This window comes from Bufo bufo, chromosome 10, assembly GCF_905171765.1.
Source record: "Bufo bufo chromosome 10, aBufBuf1.1, whole genome shotgun sequence".
In the NCBI taxonomy this organism is placed as follows: domain Eukaryota; kingdom Metazoa; phylum Chordata; class Amphibia; order Anura; family Bufonidae; genus Bufo; species Bufo bufo.
Window position 1 is genome coordinate 40667252 of NC_053398.1, and position 14094 is coordinate 40681345.

A 14094-nucleotide genomic window follows, 5' to 3' on the forward strand; every position below is an offset into this window, starting at 1 on the left:
GGCATAGTACTAGTGGTTGACAAGAGGCGGTGGAGAACACGGGGGGGGGGGTCAAGGTTCTGCGATGGGCACAGCAGGAGTGAGGGATTATGAGCGGGTGATGGGGCGTGGTGAGTTCAGCAGTCTGACGGCCGTTGGGAAGAAAGTGTTCAGCCTCCTCGATGTCCTTGCAGGGATGGCCTGATACCTGCGGCCGGACTTTAGACGTCTGAAGAGATGATGGCCCGGATGGGAGTGGTCATTGGATATTTTCAGAGCCCTGGAGCGCAGTCTGTAGGAGAAGATAGAGTCAAGGGGTGGTAGTGGCAGTCGGGTAGTTCTCTCCGCCGAGCTGATGACCCTTTGTAGTTTGCGCTTGTCACTGGCTGATGAGACGGCATACCAAACCAGGAGAGACGAGCACAGGTTTGACTCGATGGTGCATGAGTACAAGGACTTCAGTAGGTCCTGTGCCATGCCGAACTTCTTCAGTTGTCGAAGGAAGAAGAGCCGCTGGTGAGCCTTCTTTATGATAGTGTCACAACCAGACAGTTGAGAAGCTCTGACAGGAGCTTTCCAGATCCTCCTCCTTGAGTTTCTTTGTTTTGATTAAGTTCCTCATCTCGTTAGCCTATCTCAGCTGTCATGCAGTTGGACTGATTACTGCCCTTTAAGTTCCTCCCCAGAATGCAGTAGTGTGCGGCTTATACAACTTCCTGGAGTGTGTGTGCATGCTGTTCCTAGTTCTCAGTCCAGTCCCCAGTCGTCTGCAAGATAAGTTCTGTTTATGTATTTATTATTTTCTGTTTTCTGGATCCAGGTGACCCTGACTCCCTCCGTGTCTGTGTAGGGAGCCGGTGGTCGTGTCCCCTCAATATTGTAGGGTCATAAGGTGTAAGATAGTCGAGGTACGTTGATATGCGCCCATCCACCTTTGGGGTGGTCGCATAGGCTGAGCAATAAGGGAGAGCGGCAGGTCTCTTGCAGGGGTCTCCCTTTTGTTCCTTAGTTGTGGATCCAGTGAGTCATTGTTCATATTGTATTGTCTTGTTTCCTGTACACCATCCGTGACAGATAGACGAGATGTTGGGACGCCAGGATAGGTCCTCAGAGATTGTCGTGCCTAGGAGGCGGGCGCTGGGTACCCTTGCGACTTCAGATCCATCAATGTAGGTCGGGGGCGGATTTGCCCTTCTCTTCCTGAAGTCGATGACCAGCTCGACCGTCTTTGTGGTGTTTAGGACCAGATTGTGTGCGCCACACCAGTTGCTGACCCTGTCGATTTCCTTACGGTAGGCCTGCTCATTGTCGCTAATCAGGCCCACGAGTGTGGTGTCATCTGCGAACTTGATGACTTTAACCGAGGCCTCAGCCGATCTGCACTCGTTTGTGTACAGAGAGAACAGGAACGGCGATAGTACACATCCCTGAGGGGTCGGTTGGTGACCCTCGGTTTGGAGGACAGATTGCCTAATCTGACGACCTGGGACCTGTTAGTGAGGAAGTCCATGATCCAATGTCGTAGTGTTGGGTGGACATCAAGCGCCGTGAGGTTCCTCTGCAGGATGCTGGGGGAGATGGTATTAAAAGCCGAGCTGAAGTCTAGAAGGAGGATTCTCGCCTATGTGTTGGGATTGTCAAGGTGTTCAGTGACGTACCCTAATTTTGATAATCTTTCAGGGTACTGTAGTTGCCCCATTCCAGTTATTACTTTAACGGGGCAACTACTAAAGTTTGCGCATCCTAAATATCAGTGACATTAAGTTTAATTTTTTCGCCGCTGGTGACAGCGACATTACCTGCGCTACATCTTCTGTATAACATTTGCGCATCCTAAATATCTGTGACATTCAGTTTAATTTATTTGTGCATACACTTACAAAACCTGCGCTACTGTACATGTGACATACTTGCAAGCATATATACCATTTAATATGCTCAAGGCGAGCAGTAAGGGACTGGGAAGTGGACGTGCTGTTGATGGTGCACACAGAGGCCGTGGCCCTGGGCGCGGTGAAACTGTGCCTGCTGCCAGAGCATAAGAAACACACTCATCCACGATACCTAGCTTCATGTCCCAGTTTGCAGGGCGGCGCAGGACACCATTCTCAAAGTCACACCAGTGCGAATGGATTGCAGCAGATAATGCTTCCAGTCGGTTAAGCACCACCCTGTAATCCACAAATTCCAGTCTTAGTAGCCAAGAGTCTGGTCAACAGAATCCTCACCCTGATCCTCCTTCCTCCCACCTTGGAGAGTCTTGGCAAACAAGTAATCCCACACTCGGATATTTCGAGGAGCTCTTTTCAGCGCCGTCCCTTGATTTGGCCCTCTCGCCAGGCCCGCTTGAAGAGGGACATGAGGAGATCTTGTGCACTAATTCCAAAACTCGTGAGCATCCACAGTCAGAAAAAGATGACGGTGGGGAACGGCAATTAGGGTTTCATGAAGTGGATAATGATGATGAGACACAGTTGCAATTAGTGTCTCAAGAGGTTCATGATAAGGATGAGACACAGTTGTCAATAAGTGAGTTTCTTGTTAGGTCAACAAGTCAGGAGGATGACCAGAGTGAGGAAGTGGAAGAGGCCGATTAAATCACTGACCCAACCTGGGAAGGTGGCAAGCCGAGCTAGGACAGCAGTACAGATGGGGAGGGATCCGCAGCACCACAACAGGCTGGAAGAGCGAGTGGGGTGGCAAAAGGGAGAAGGCGGGCCACACCAAACAGGCCCCCAACTGTTCCCGGAGCACCCCCTTGTGGCAATCTCCCTTGCCAAGGGGTAGGTGTTCCGCAGTCTGCCGCTTTTTTGAGGAAAGTGTGAACAATAAAAGAATTGTCATTTGCAACCTGTGCCGTACCAAAATAAGCAGGGGCGTGAACACTAGCAACCGCACCACCACCAGCATGATCCGCCACATGGCATCAAAGCACCCTAATAGGTGAACCGAACACCTGGGTCCACAACCAGTGTCTGCGGGTCACGCCACTGCCTCCTCTTCCCCTGTGTTACATGCTGGCCAATCCCCTGTCCAAGACGCAGGCCCAGATGCCTCCCGCCCTACACCTGGACCTTCAAAAGCAACATCAGCTAGCACATCCACTTCTGTGTCCCAGCGCAGCGTACAGATGTCCTTACTCCAGGCCTTTTAACGAAAGTGCAAATACCCAGCCACTCACCCACAGGCCATAGCACTAAATGCGCACCTATCCAAATTGCTGGGCCTGGAAATGTTAACATTTAGGCTTTTGGACATTGAGGCTTTCCGCCACCTGATGGCTGTGGTGGTCCCTCATTATTCCCTCATTATTCTGTCCCCAGCCGCCACTATTTTTCCCGATGTGCCATCCCCGCCTTGCACCAGTATGTTTCCCGTAACATCACCCATGCCCTGACCAATGCAGTTATTGGGAAGGTCCACTTTTCGACTGACACATGGACACTACATTTCCCTGACGGCAGACTGGGTGAATGTTGTGGAGGTCGGGAGCAAGTCGTTCCCTGGGATGGCACAGGTGCTACTGACGTCAAGGATTGCGGGCCCTACTTCCATTAGGATTTCCGCCACCACCTACATTAGTGGCTGAAACCCCCCTTCTCCTCCTTCACTTCCACCTCTGAATTCTCATCTTGCAGCACCAGTCATCCATCAGTCAGTAGCTGGAAGCAGTGTAGCACTGCAGTGGGGAAGCAGCAACAGGCCGTGTTGAAACTAATTTGCTTAGGTGACAAACAGCACACCACCGAAGAGCTGTGGCAGGATATAAGGGACCAGACTGACCTGTGGCTCTCGCCACTCAACCTACAAGTGGGCATGGTTGTGTCTGATAATGGCCATAACTTGGTGGCGGCTTTGGAGCTCGGCAAGCTCACACACATACCATGCCTAGTCCACATGTTCAACTTAGTGGTTCAACGGTTTCTTAAAACCTACCCAAATTTGCCAGAGCCCATTTCCAAAAGTCATCTACAGCTGCCGCCAGTCTGGCAACGCTTTAGCAGCGCTTGCAATTGCCAGTTCACCGACTGTGAGCACGCGCAGGAACTCCACATTCCACATGTTGGGCAGGCTTTGTGAGCAGAAGAGGGCAGTAGTGGAATACCAGCTGCAACATGGTCATCACCTTTCCAGTCAGCTTCTGCTCTTCACAAGCGACGAGTGGGCATGGATTTCTGACCTCTGTGAGGTTTTACACAACGTTGAGGAATCAACACAGATGGTGAGCGCCGATGCCGCTATTATCAGCGTAAGCATCCCACTGCCGTTTCTACTGAAACTCTTCTCACAATGAAGGCGGACGCTTTGCATGTGGAAGAGATAGAAATGGGGATAGACATCACACAGGGTGATAGCCAGACCACCCTCCGTTCGACTTCTCAGCACGAATTGGATGATGAAGAGGAGGAGGAGGAGCAGGATAAGGTTGCGTCCGCTAAAGAGGGTAGTACCCATAGGAGGTTTATTCCATCTGTTCAGCGTGGATGGGCCAAAGAGGAGGAAGAGGATAAGGAGATTGAGAGTCATCCTTCTGATGAGGACAGCCTGTTGGGACTCTGGCACACGACTGACTTTATGTTATGCTGCCTTTCCCGTGACCCTTATATGCATTTTGGCCAACACCGATTACTGGTTGTTCACCCTTCTCGACCCCCGCTACAAAGAGAACTTCTCATCTCTCATTCTTGTGGTGGAGAGGACTAGCAAAATGGTGCAATACCAGAAGGTCTTTGTGGAAAAATTGCTCCAAAAATTTCCAGCTGACAACGCTGGCGGCTGAGTACGTAGTTCCTTGGGCAACCGGAGCACACAGCAGTTCCAACAGAGGCAGGGCAACACTCTCCATTGCCTGGGAAAGTTTCATGACAGCACCCTCACCCTGATGCACAGCCTACTGTCACAAGGAGGGAAATGTTTTGGAAGATGGTGAAGGAGTACGTAGCAGACCGTGTCAGTGTCCTCAGTAATCCCTCTGTGCCTTACAACTATTGGGTGTCCAAGCTGGACATGTTGGCCGAACTGGTGCTCTACACCTTGGAGGTGCTGGCTTGCCCTGCTGCCAGTGTTTTGTCAGAGCGGGTATTTAGTGCTGCTGGGGGCATAATAACTGATAAGCGCATCCGCCTGTCAACTGAAATTGCTGACAGGTTGACACTTGCCCCTGGCTTCTCTACTCCACCAGAGGAAAGCGGCTGAACATAAAGGCACTTTAAATGTGGCTTTTATAGTGTATTGAATACACTGTATTCCCATGCACCCCTTCCACCACAAAAAAAGGGTATATGGTTCAATCTTCCTTTTCTCATCCTCCTCCATCATATCAACATGCTTATTAGGCTGCCCTCGCTCCTAATGTTTTAGAGGGTCAGCTCAGCAGCAGACCCTCACCCCTAATGTTTTAGAGGGTCACCAGCAAGCCCTCGCCCATAATGTTTTAGATGGTCAGATCAGCAGCAGGCCCTCAACCCCAAATGTTTTAGATGGTCAGCTCAGTAGCAGACCCTCATCCCAAATATTTTAGATGGTCAGATCAGCATCAGACCTTCACCCCTAATGCTTTAGATGGTCAGATCAGCAGCAGGCCCTTGCCCCTAATGTTTTAGGTCAGATCAGCAGCAGACCCTCACCCCTAATTTTCTAGATGGTCAGATCAGCATCAGACCCTCACCCCTAATTTTTTAGAGGGTCAGCTCAGCATCAGACCCTCACCCTAATTTTTTAGATGGTCAGATCAGCAGCAGGCCCTCGCCCCTAATGTTTTAGATGGTCACCAGCAGGCCCTTGCTCCAAATGTTTTTGAGGGTCACCAGCAGGCCATCAATCATAATATTTCATGGGTGTGTATGATGCCCTCCTTTATGTGTAATAAAGGGTGTATTGGAGTGCCGGTTCCTTGTCATTTTTGGCAGCCCTTTCACTTACTGCATAGGCTTTATGAGTGTAGGAGTCCCACTAAATGAAAATGTGTACCTCAATGTGAATGAGACCCTCCTTTATGTGATATACAGGTTGTATCGGAGTGCCTCTTCCTTGTAATTTTTGGCAGCACTTGCACTTTATATACTTCTAAATATACAGGAAAGAATGTTTCCTAACAATTTTTCCTCTAAAATCGATTTTATCTTCCGTTTGCTCCGTATCATTGTCAGTCTGTAAAAGTGGCGTACTACTCGGACAACATCGTTCCCAGCAGCGACCTGGGACTCCAAGATGCATCCAGACATCCTTCCTATGCTATTCCCGAACTATTTCACTGGTGTTTCCATCAATTTCTGACTTTTTCCTATGAACCAAACACCCTCCCCTCTTCAGAGCAGGGGGTGCCTGATTTAATGCTTGGGTTCTCCCATTGAGTTCCATTGTGCTCGGGTGCTCGGTAGAGCACACGAGCATCCCAAAGATTTCTATTCGAGCACTACTCATAAACTTACTCTGTTGGGTGCGGTGATGGCATTATTAGCAATAGCTACATATAACTGTGAGTGCTTTCTTAAAACTTAAACATTCAGACTATATATGTTGCTGTCAATAGTGTGTAAATAAAGGGAGAGGCTCCCTTTCTTTGGCTCAGTAATTAGGCCATGCCTTATATTGGTTCTTTTTTTTCAAATTTTCATCCCAAATTGTGGTACTTGTGGAAAAATCCATACTCAGTTGCTAGCTGCTGCTCTATTCCAGCTCTTTGGCTCTCTTCGCAGTCCCACAGGTCCGCTACCTTACGGTAACCTTTGATTCTGCTCTGTCCTTCAAACAACACATCCAATCCTTTTCTGCCTCCTGCTGCCTCCAACTCAAAAATATCTCAGATTCCTCAAATAGGAGTCTGCAAAAATATATGTACATACCTTCATCATCGCCTGGCTAGACTACTGCAACATCCTCCTTTGTAGCCTCCCATCTAGCACTCTCACACCCATCCAATCTTTCCTCAACTCTGCTGCCCGACTAATCCACTTCTCCCATAGTTACTACTCTGTCTAATCTCTCTGCCAATCCCTTCATTGGCTCCCTATTGACCAGAGAATCTAAGCTGTGTACCAGGGTGGGCTCCCCAGGATACAGAGAAGTCAAAAACAAGGAAAACAACTCCACCACCAGCTTTTGCCAAAACAGAATTTTACTTAACTGTGGCAATGAACACAACCACAAATGCTGGGAACATACAATAAATTTACATACACCCAGCCCGAAGGCTGAGACCCTTGTGCTGCACAACACCGCGCCCTCCGATGGATGCAGGAGGAAAGTGTGGCAATTTACCTACTGGCAGGCATGACTAAACCACCACACCTTACTTGTTATAACCCTAAAAAAATAAGAACAACTGTTTGGGTGTGTGGAACGGGTTAGCCTGAGGTGCAGCACAACAGCTTACAATCTTACAACGCTCTACAGTATTCCACCTCCAATAACTGGTCTGATAGCATGTGCCTGAGTATTCCTCCTGAGCAAAATGCCAGCTTGGCTTGAGTTTGTGGGAAGTTTATCAGCTCTCCAATGTGAAATGTTACTTTAAGTTATGGAGTACTTGCAATGAACAGTAGTAACACTTGTAACCTGACACAAACAGAGACCCTAACTAACTAACTAACTACAGGCCTGGTCTCAGTCTCTAGGCGCCAACACTGTAATGAGGTGCATGCACGATCTTACCGACCCGGGTCTGCTCTGCGTTCCCGGAAGCAGTCCTCATTCCTCTGGACAGGATCAGGGTCTTGGACATGATCAGCTTCACTTAGCTGCAGCTCTGGTCACTGAGATATGCTTCCACACCTGGATGCCGTCGGATCCTCTGCTGACACAGTTCTTCAGTCTCAGCTTCCTCTAAGATGGCTGCTTCCTTTTCTTCTCCAGGCTCTGAAACTCCATCTCATAAATATGGAAATATATGGAAAAAGGATTTAGAAAAACTAGAGGAATGGTCAAAAATCTGGCAACTAAAATTTAATGTTGATAAGTGCAAGATAATGCACCTGGGGCGAAAAAACCCAAGAGCAGAATATAAATTCTGTGATACAGTCCTAACCTCAGTTTTATCGCTCCCAAAATGGGCACCCCTCTCATGGGCTTCCCGGGCAGCCTTAGGTCCCAATGACATGGGGATGACAATCTGTTGCCGGTACTGCAGCTCTGATTGCAAGTATATGGTCCGACACAAGAAGCCTTGTGTAACAGTCAGCTTATCCCACTGCCTCAACAACTTTTGGCCCTCTGGAGTCAGACGGGCTCGCTCTTCTGGCCGAGGCCAGATCTTGGTCCGGACCCATTCTTTCACTTTCCACAGGTCTGCACCCTCTCCCAATCAGCCAACATCTTTCCCAGCACCATTGGCATCCCAGATCCCACCCCATTTGAATTTGCCACGTCCTGGAACATGGGTAATCAACCAAAATCAGGAGTTTCAGTGTCCTCTAGCTTCTCATTGGCACTCTAAGTCGACAACCCTACAGGGACTCGGGAACTTGATGCAGTATTGGTACTTAGAATGATGATGAGCCAACCACCTCTGCTCAAGTGCAAAGAGCTTGGCATTCTGCAGATGTGCTAACGGGTTGTTGTCCGTCATCACGGTCACCTCTGCACCTGTCAGGTACTCCGCGATCCATTCGGTCATCGTCCACACAACTTGCCAGTAGCTCCAATTTAAAGGAGCTATAGTTGTCAGGGTTGCGCTCTGACTCTCTCAGAGACCATTTGCCATAGGCAATTACTCTCTCACATCCATCCTGCATTTAGGATAACATGGCCCCCAGACCATGTAGACTTTTGTCAGTGTACAGCAGTAATGGGGTGTCGAACCGTGCATAAGCCAGAATCCCGGCACTGGTCAGCGCCTCCTTTACTGCTTCAAAGGCCTCTTGTTGCCAGGGTCCCCACTAGATGGGACAATTATTCAGCCCCCCGCAGTGCCCCTTAATAACTTGTTTAACAGGCCCACCAAATGAGCAAATTTGGGTATAAACCTCCTGTAGTAGCCGGCCAGTCCCACAAATTGTCACGGCTGTATGTGAGCAACAATAGTAATACACAGTACAGAGCAACTGACTGGACCCAGAACTAGGGAGGATAAAGGGTGACCCCTGTCCGACCCTCAACGCTTTCCCTATTCTGCTAAAGCACATGCCCGGATCCAAATGGCGGAACGAGGCATGCCCACGTGCCTAAGACTAATGACCACTGTAACCCCTACAATAGTGGAAGGGGCACGGCCACCAGTGCCCTACTCAGTATATGGAGGGAACCGTGGCCACCTCAGATCCAGTCAGAAAACAAACAGGAATACAACAATGTCTGCAGACTTAGCTGAAGGTGTTGCAGCCGCAGAGAAGACGGATCCAAGGACAGGCTGGCAATATCCGGAGTGCTAGCTGCAGCAGAACACAGGTCCAGTGAACTGATAGCTACAAGTGAAGAAACTAAAGCAAGAGCTACAACTGAAGTGAGAACTATAATCCACATCCTATCATAGGAGGAGGGGTGATATAAAGAGAGGGAAATCAAACACATGAAGAACAGCTGTGGTGAAAGAAACCAAAAATAAACAGAGTAGTGAGAACTCCTCCCAGCTCTAGTAGTGACATCATCACAGGGGTGGAGAAACAGAGCTGTGAGAACGTCCCAAAGCTCTGGTAGTGACACAAATGCCCGTACCTCTCGTAGTGTACATGGCAGGGGCCACTTCTGGATGGCCTCCACCTTGATGAGGGCCGGCTTTTCCCCCTCCTGGGTGACCAAATACTCTATCTGCTGTCAAAACTGTTGGCACTTCTTGGGCTTGATCTTGAGCCCATAGTCTCGCAGCCATCCTAGGACCTGTCACAGCTTCTGGAGGTAATCCTCAAAGGAGGCCCCAAACACTACTATGTTGTCCAGGTATATCAATACTGACTCGAAGTTGAGATCCCCCAGACAGTGCTCCATCAACCCCTGGAATGTTCCCAGGGCACTGGACAGGCCGAACGGCATCCGGTTGAACTCATAGAGTCCCAAAGGTAGGATGAAGGCTGTTTTCGCTTTGGCCTTCTTGGCCACTGGCACCTGCCAATACCCACGTCAAGAGTCGAGAAGAACTTTGCATGACTCAGGGCGGACAACGACTCCTCAAGCAGCAAAAGGGTGTAGGTATCCCGGACGGTCTGGGCATTCAGCTTCCAATAATCCCCGCAGAACCAGAGACTCCCATCTTTCTTCCGCACCAAGACTACTGGATCAGCCCAAGGACTTTGACTCTCCTGGATCACCCAGTTTTCCAACATGCTGACCACCATGTCCTTCACCTCCTGGTACACTTTAGGCGGGATTTGCTGGTAACGTTCCCTGATAGGTGCAGCATCGCCAGTCTTCATCATGTCTCGAGAATGCCTCCTGAAATTCCCAAAGTGTGTCTTCCAGCAACTTCTGTTGTCCTGGAGTCAGGGTCTTGCAGTCCACCCCCATCTGGGCCATGATCATTCAACCATTCCACTCTGCTGTCGGGGTCTCCCTTTATGGACCTCTACAGCATAGGTCTAGACTGATCTGCTATCTGGCTGTAGCGTGAAGCTCCTTCGTCAAGGGATATCCCCTTTAGACATATAAAATTTGGCCAGCAAGGTATATTCCCGGGAATGGTAAACTCACAGTCTTCAACATTGAGGCAGCGTACAGACACACATCCATCCTTCACAATAGCGAGGGCCCGAGCTACCAGTGGGCAAGTCTGCATTTCCTCTTGGTAAGCGGGCTCGATTAGGACCTTCAGTCCATTCAGTTTTTGTCCAGCCCCCACCGGCAGCATCAATATTTGTTCTTGTCGAGGTGGGATATTTCCCGGGGTCCTCCGCGGCACCTTCATGTGTCCAATGGGACCACCGGACATGTTGCTATTTTGCATACTACAGCTCCTCACCATCTGCTGTAGAACTTTCTGGGTCGGCCGGAGTGTGGTGGCCCGTTGCCAATACTTCGACACTTCTTTAGCATATAGTTGATGGTCTAGGTCTCTCAGTACATTCATACCTAGCGTCACGTCCATCCCTCTCCGCGACGAATGGTCCACCAGCACGACCCCCTTCTTGCCGATGTCTTGCCCAAACAGTCAGATCCACATCCAGACTATCCCTCGGACATCCATCTCTCTGTTATTGGCAGCTGTCAGCCTGATGACGCTCCAGTCTTCCGGCTCCATCATATGTCCAAAGTGTCTTTCGAAGAACTCCAGAGGCATAAGGGTGCACTCCGACCCTGTATCAGCTAGGCAGCATACCTTCTTGCCTTCCAGCTCGGCTTCCACAACAAGGCTGCTGGCATGCAGGTCGTGTTCCTCACACATAGGGCTTAGCTTCTGGTGTACTGCCGCAGGTTGCCCAGCTACTGCAGCAGTTGGAAGTTTAACGTCGGCTCAGACAACATCTGTTCTGGGCACTCTCTGGCAATATGGCCATACTGTCGACAAGCCAAGCAGTGGGGCCCTCTTTTGACAAGCCCCCGCACCTGAGTTATCCTGGGTGGAGTTGTGCGGGCGCTGGGGTCATTTCTGGAGGCTGGGGTGATCCTACCTTCATCTGGGACACTTTCAGCCGAAGTTATCTCAATTCTGTCCTCAGGGCTTGGGCCACATCCTTTAAGGACTCTGAGTCTTCAGATGCAAACCGACCTCCTGTAGCATGGGTGCTACTCACTACTCTCGCTACCACAGGCCCATGCTCTTCCTCTCTCTCCCCACTGTGGCTAGGTAGACACTAGAATGTCATGTCAGGCATCGCCCGGGTCATCTCTTGCAGTTTGTCCTGTAAGAACTTGTTGGAGAGCCCCACTACGAACTGGTCTCGTAGTAGGAAGGCTCCCATGGCCTCTGGGTCTCGCCGCTGTATTTCATTTGACGCAACAGTGCTCCAATAGGGATGTACCCTACTTGGGTGGGCATGACGGGGCAAGCTGTATCAGCGGTGTTGGTGGAAGTTGGCCTTGCACTGCTGCACCCTGAGCTGGGTCCTGGACCGGTGTCATTGGCACCGGGGGAAGGTCTCCCTCCACGTTCCTGTCCACAGCGGTCGCTGTATCCTGCCAATGCCAAAATGTAAGCTGTGTACCAGGGTGGGCTCCCCAGGGTACAGCGAAGTCACAAACAAGGAAAACAACTCCACCACCAGCTTTTGCCAAAACAGAATTTTACTTAACTGTGGCAATGAACACAACCACAAATGCCGGGAACATACAATAAATTTACATACACCCAGCCCGAAGGCTGAGACCCTTGTGCTGCACAAAAAAGCGCCCTCCAATGGATGCAGGAGGAAAGTGTGGTAATTTACCTAGTGGCGGGCATGACTAAACCGTCACACCTTACCTGTTATTACACTAAAAAACAAGAACAACTGTTTGGGTGTGTGGGAAGGGCTAGCCTGCGGTGCAGCACAACAGCTTACAATCTTACAACGCTCTACAGTATTCCACCTCCCATAACTGGTCTTATAGCATGTGCCTGAGTATTCCTCCTGAGCAAAACGCCAGCCTGGCTTGAGTTTGTGGGAAGTTTATCAGCTCTCCAATGTGAAATGTTACTTTAAGTTATGGAGTCCTTGCAATAAACAGTAGTAACACTTGTGGCCTGACACAAACAGAGACCCTAACTAACTAACTACATGCCTGGTCTCAGTCTGTAGGCGCCAACACTGTAATGAGGTGCATGCACGATCTTACCGACCCGGATCTGCTCTGTGTTCCTGGAAGTAATCCTCGTTCCTCTGGACAGGACCAGGGTCTTGGACATGATCAGCTTCACTTAGCTGCTGCTCTGGTCACTGAGGTATGCTCCCACACCTGGATGCCGTCGGATCCTCTGATGACACAGTTCTTCAGTCTCAGCTTCCTCTAAGATGGCTGCTTCCTTTTCTTCTCCAGGCTCTGAAACTCCACCTCTCATCAATATGGAAATATATGTAGCCTGTTAGCTGTGTTTAGGAAACAGCGGCATCTTGTGGCCAAACAGCAAAATGTCAGTCCAAATTATTTATTTTAAATATACAAACAGTGTTCAGACCATGAGAGCTGTTTTCCCATCTCACAACAAAACATTAAGTATGACATTAAAGACTGTTCACAACCTCCATACATCCGTGACCTGATCTCCAGATTCCTTCCCACACACAATTTCTGATCCTCACAAGACCTCCTTCTCTACTCTACTCTTATATGCTCTTCCAACAATCACCTCCAAGATTTCTTCTGGGCATACGCCATACTCTGGAACTCTCTACCCAAACATATCAGACTTCACCTACAGTGGAATCCTTCCAAATAAACTTGAAAACCCACCTCTTCACAATCCCCTCCAATATTTCTGCTGGATGTCCCCATACTCTGGAACCCTCTACACATCAGGTTAATAACTATAGTTGAAACCCTCAAAAGAAACCTGAACACCTACTGCCACTGTACAGCCATATGAGCAGCTTCTAATCTCACCTACTGTATGCTTCCCTCTTCCTTTGTAGATTGTAAGACCTCGCAGGCAGGGTCCTCTCTCCCTCTGTACCAGTTTGTAAATGATCTTGTTCATGCTTATTGTACTTGTTTGTACATCCTTTTTCCATATTTACAGCTCCATGAATAAATGGCACCATAATATTTAATAATAATAATAGTCTTGTTTGTTTACATACAGCACAAAGAGTCCCTTTGTAAAGTCATACTGTTGTTCCTTGCTTTAGGACTAAAATGCCCACGAACCATGGAATATAAAGAATGCGGTTCAGCTTGTGAGAAGACCTGCAGCAATCAAGAGCCGCTGGCTTGTATAAAAAAATGTGTCACTGGTTGCTTTTGTCCCAATGGTAGGTGTTTATTAATTTTTTTCTTCAATAGCTAGTTTTCCTTTATTATACCACTACTCTATTGCTACATTAACACTACCCGACCGAGCAGGCAATTATCGGAAAGAGACTGTTCCATCCTGATAACTGCCTGCTCATCAGTGGAGGAAAGAGCTTTCTTTAAATGCAGCGATCACCTCTGCTGTATGGGAATGAATGAGGTCTACTGCAGTCACTTGCTTCATACAGATTAATTGTTTCTGGGCAGCAGAACATAGTTCACAAAGCATGATCTGCTGCCCGGAAATTATCTTCATACATT

The 14094-nt window shown here is 49.0% G+C and overlaps 1 protein-coding gene across 1 annotated transcript in view; it reads left to right on the plus strand.

Moving 5' to 3' along the window:
* LOC120980014 (mucin-2-like) overlaps window positions 1-14094 on the plus strand; it is a gene marked incomplete at its 3' end in the record, with an annotated part of 74127 nt that overhangs the window by 32059 nt on the left and 27974 nt on the right. Inside the window, exon 5 of the mRNA XM_040408879.1 lies at window positions 13671-13793. Coding sequence (XP_040264813.1) covers window positions 13671-13793 — 123 coding nt within the window. The remainder of the gene's footprint in view (window positions 1-13670; window positions 13794-14094) is intronic.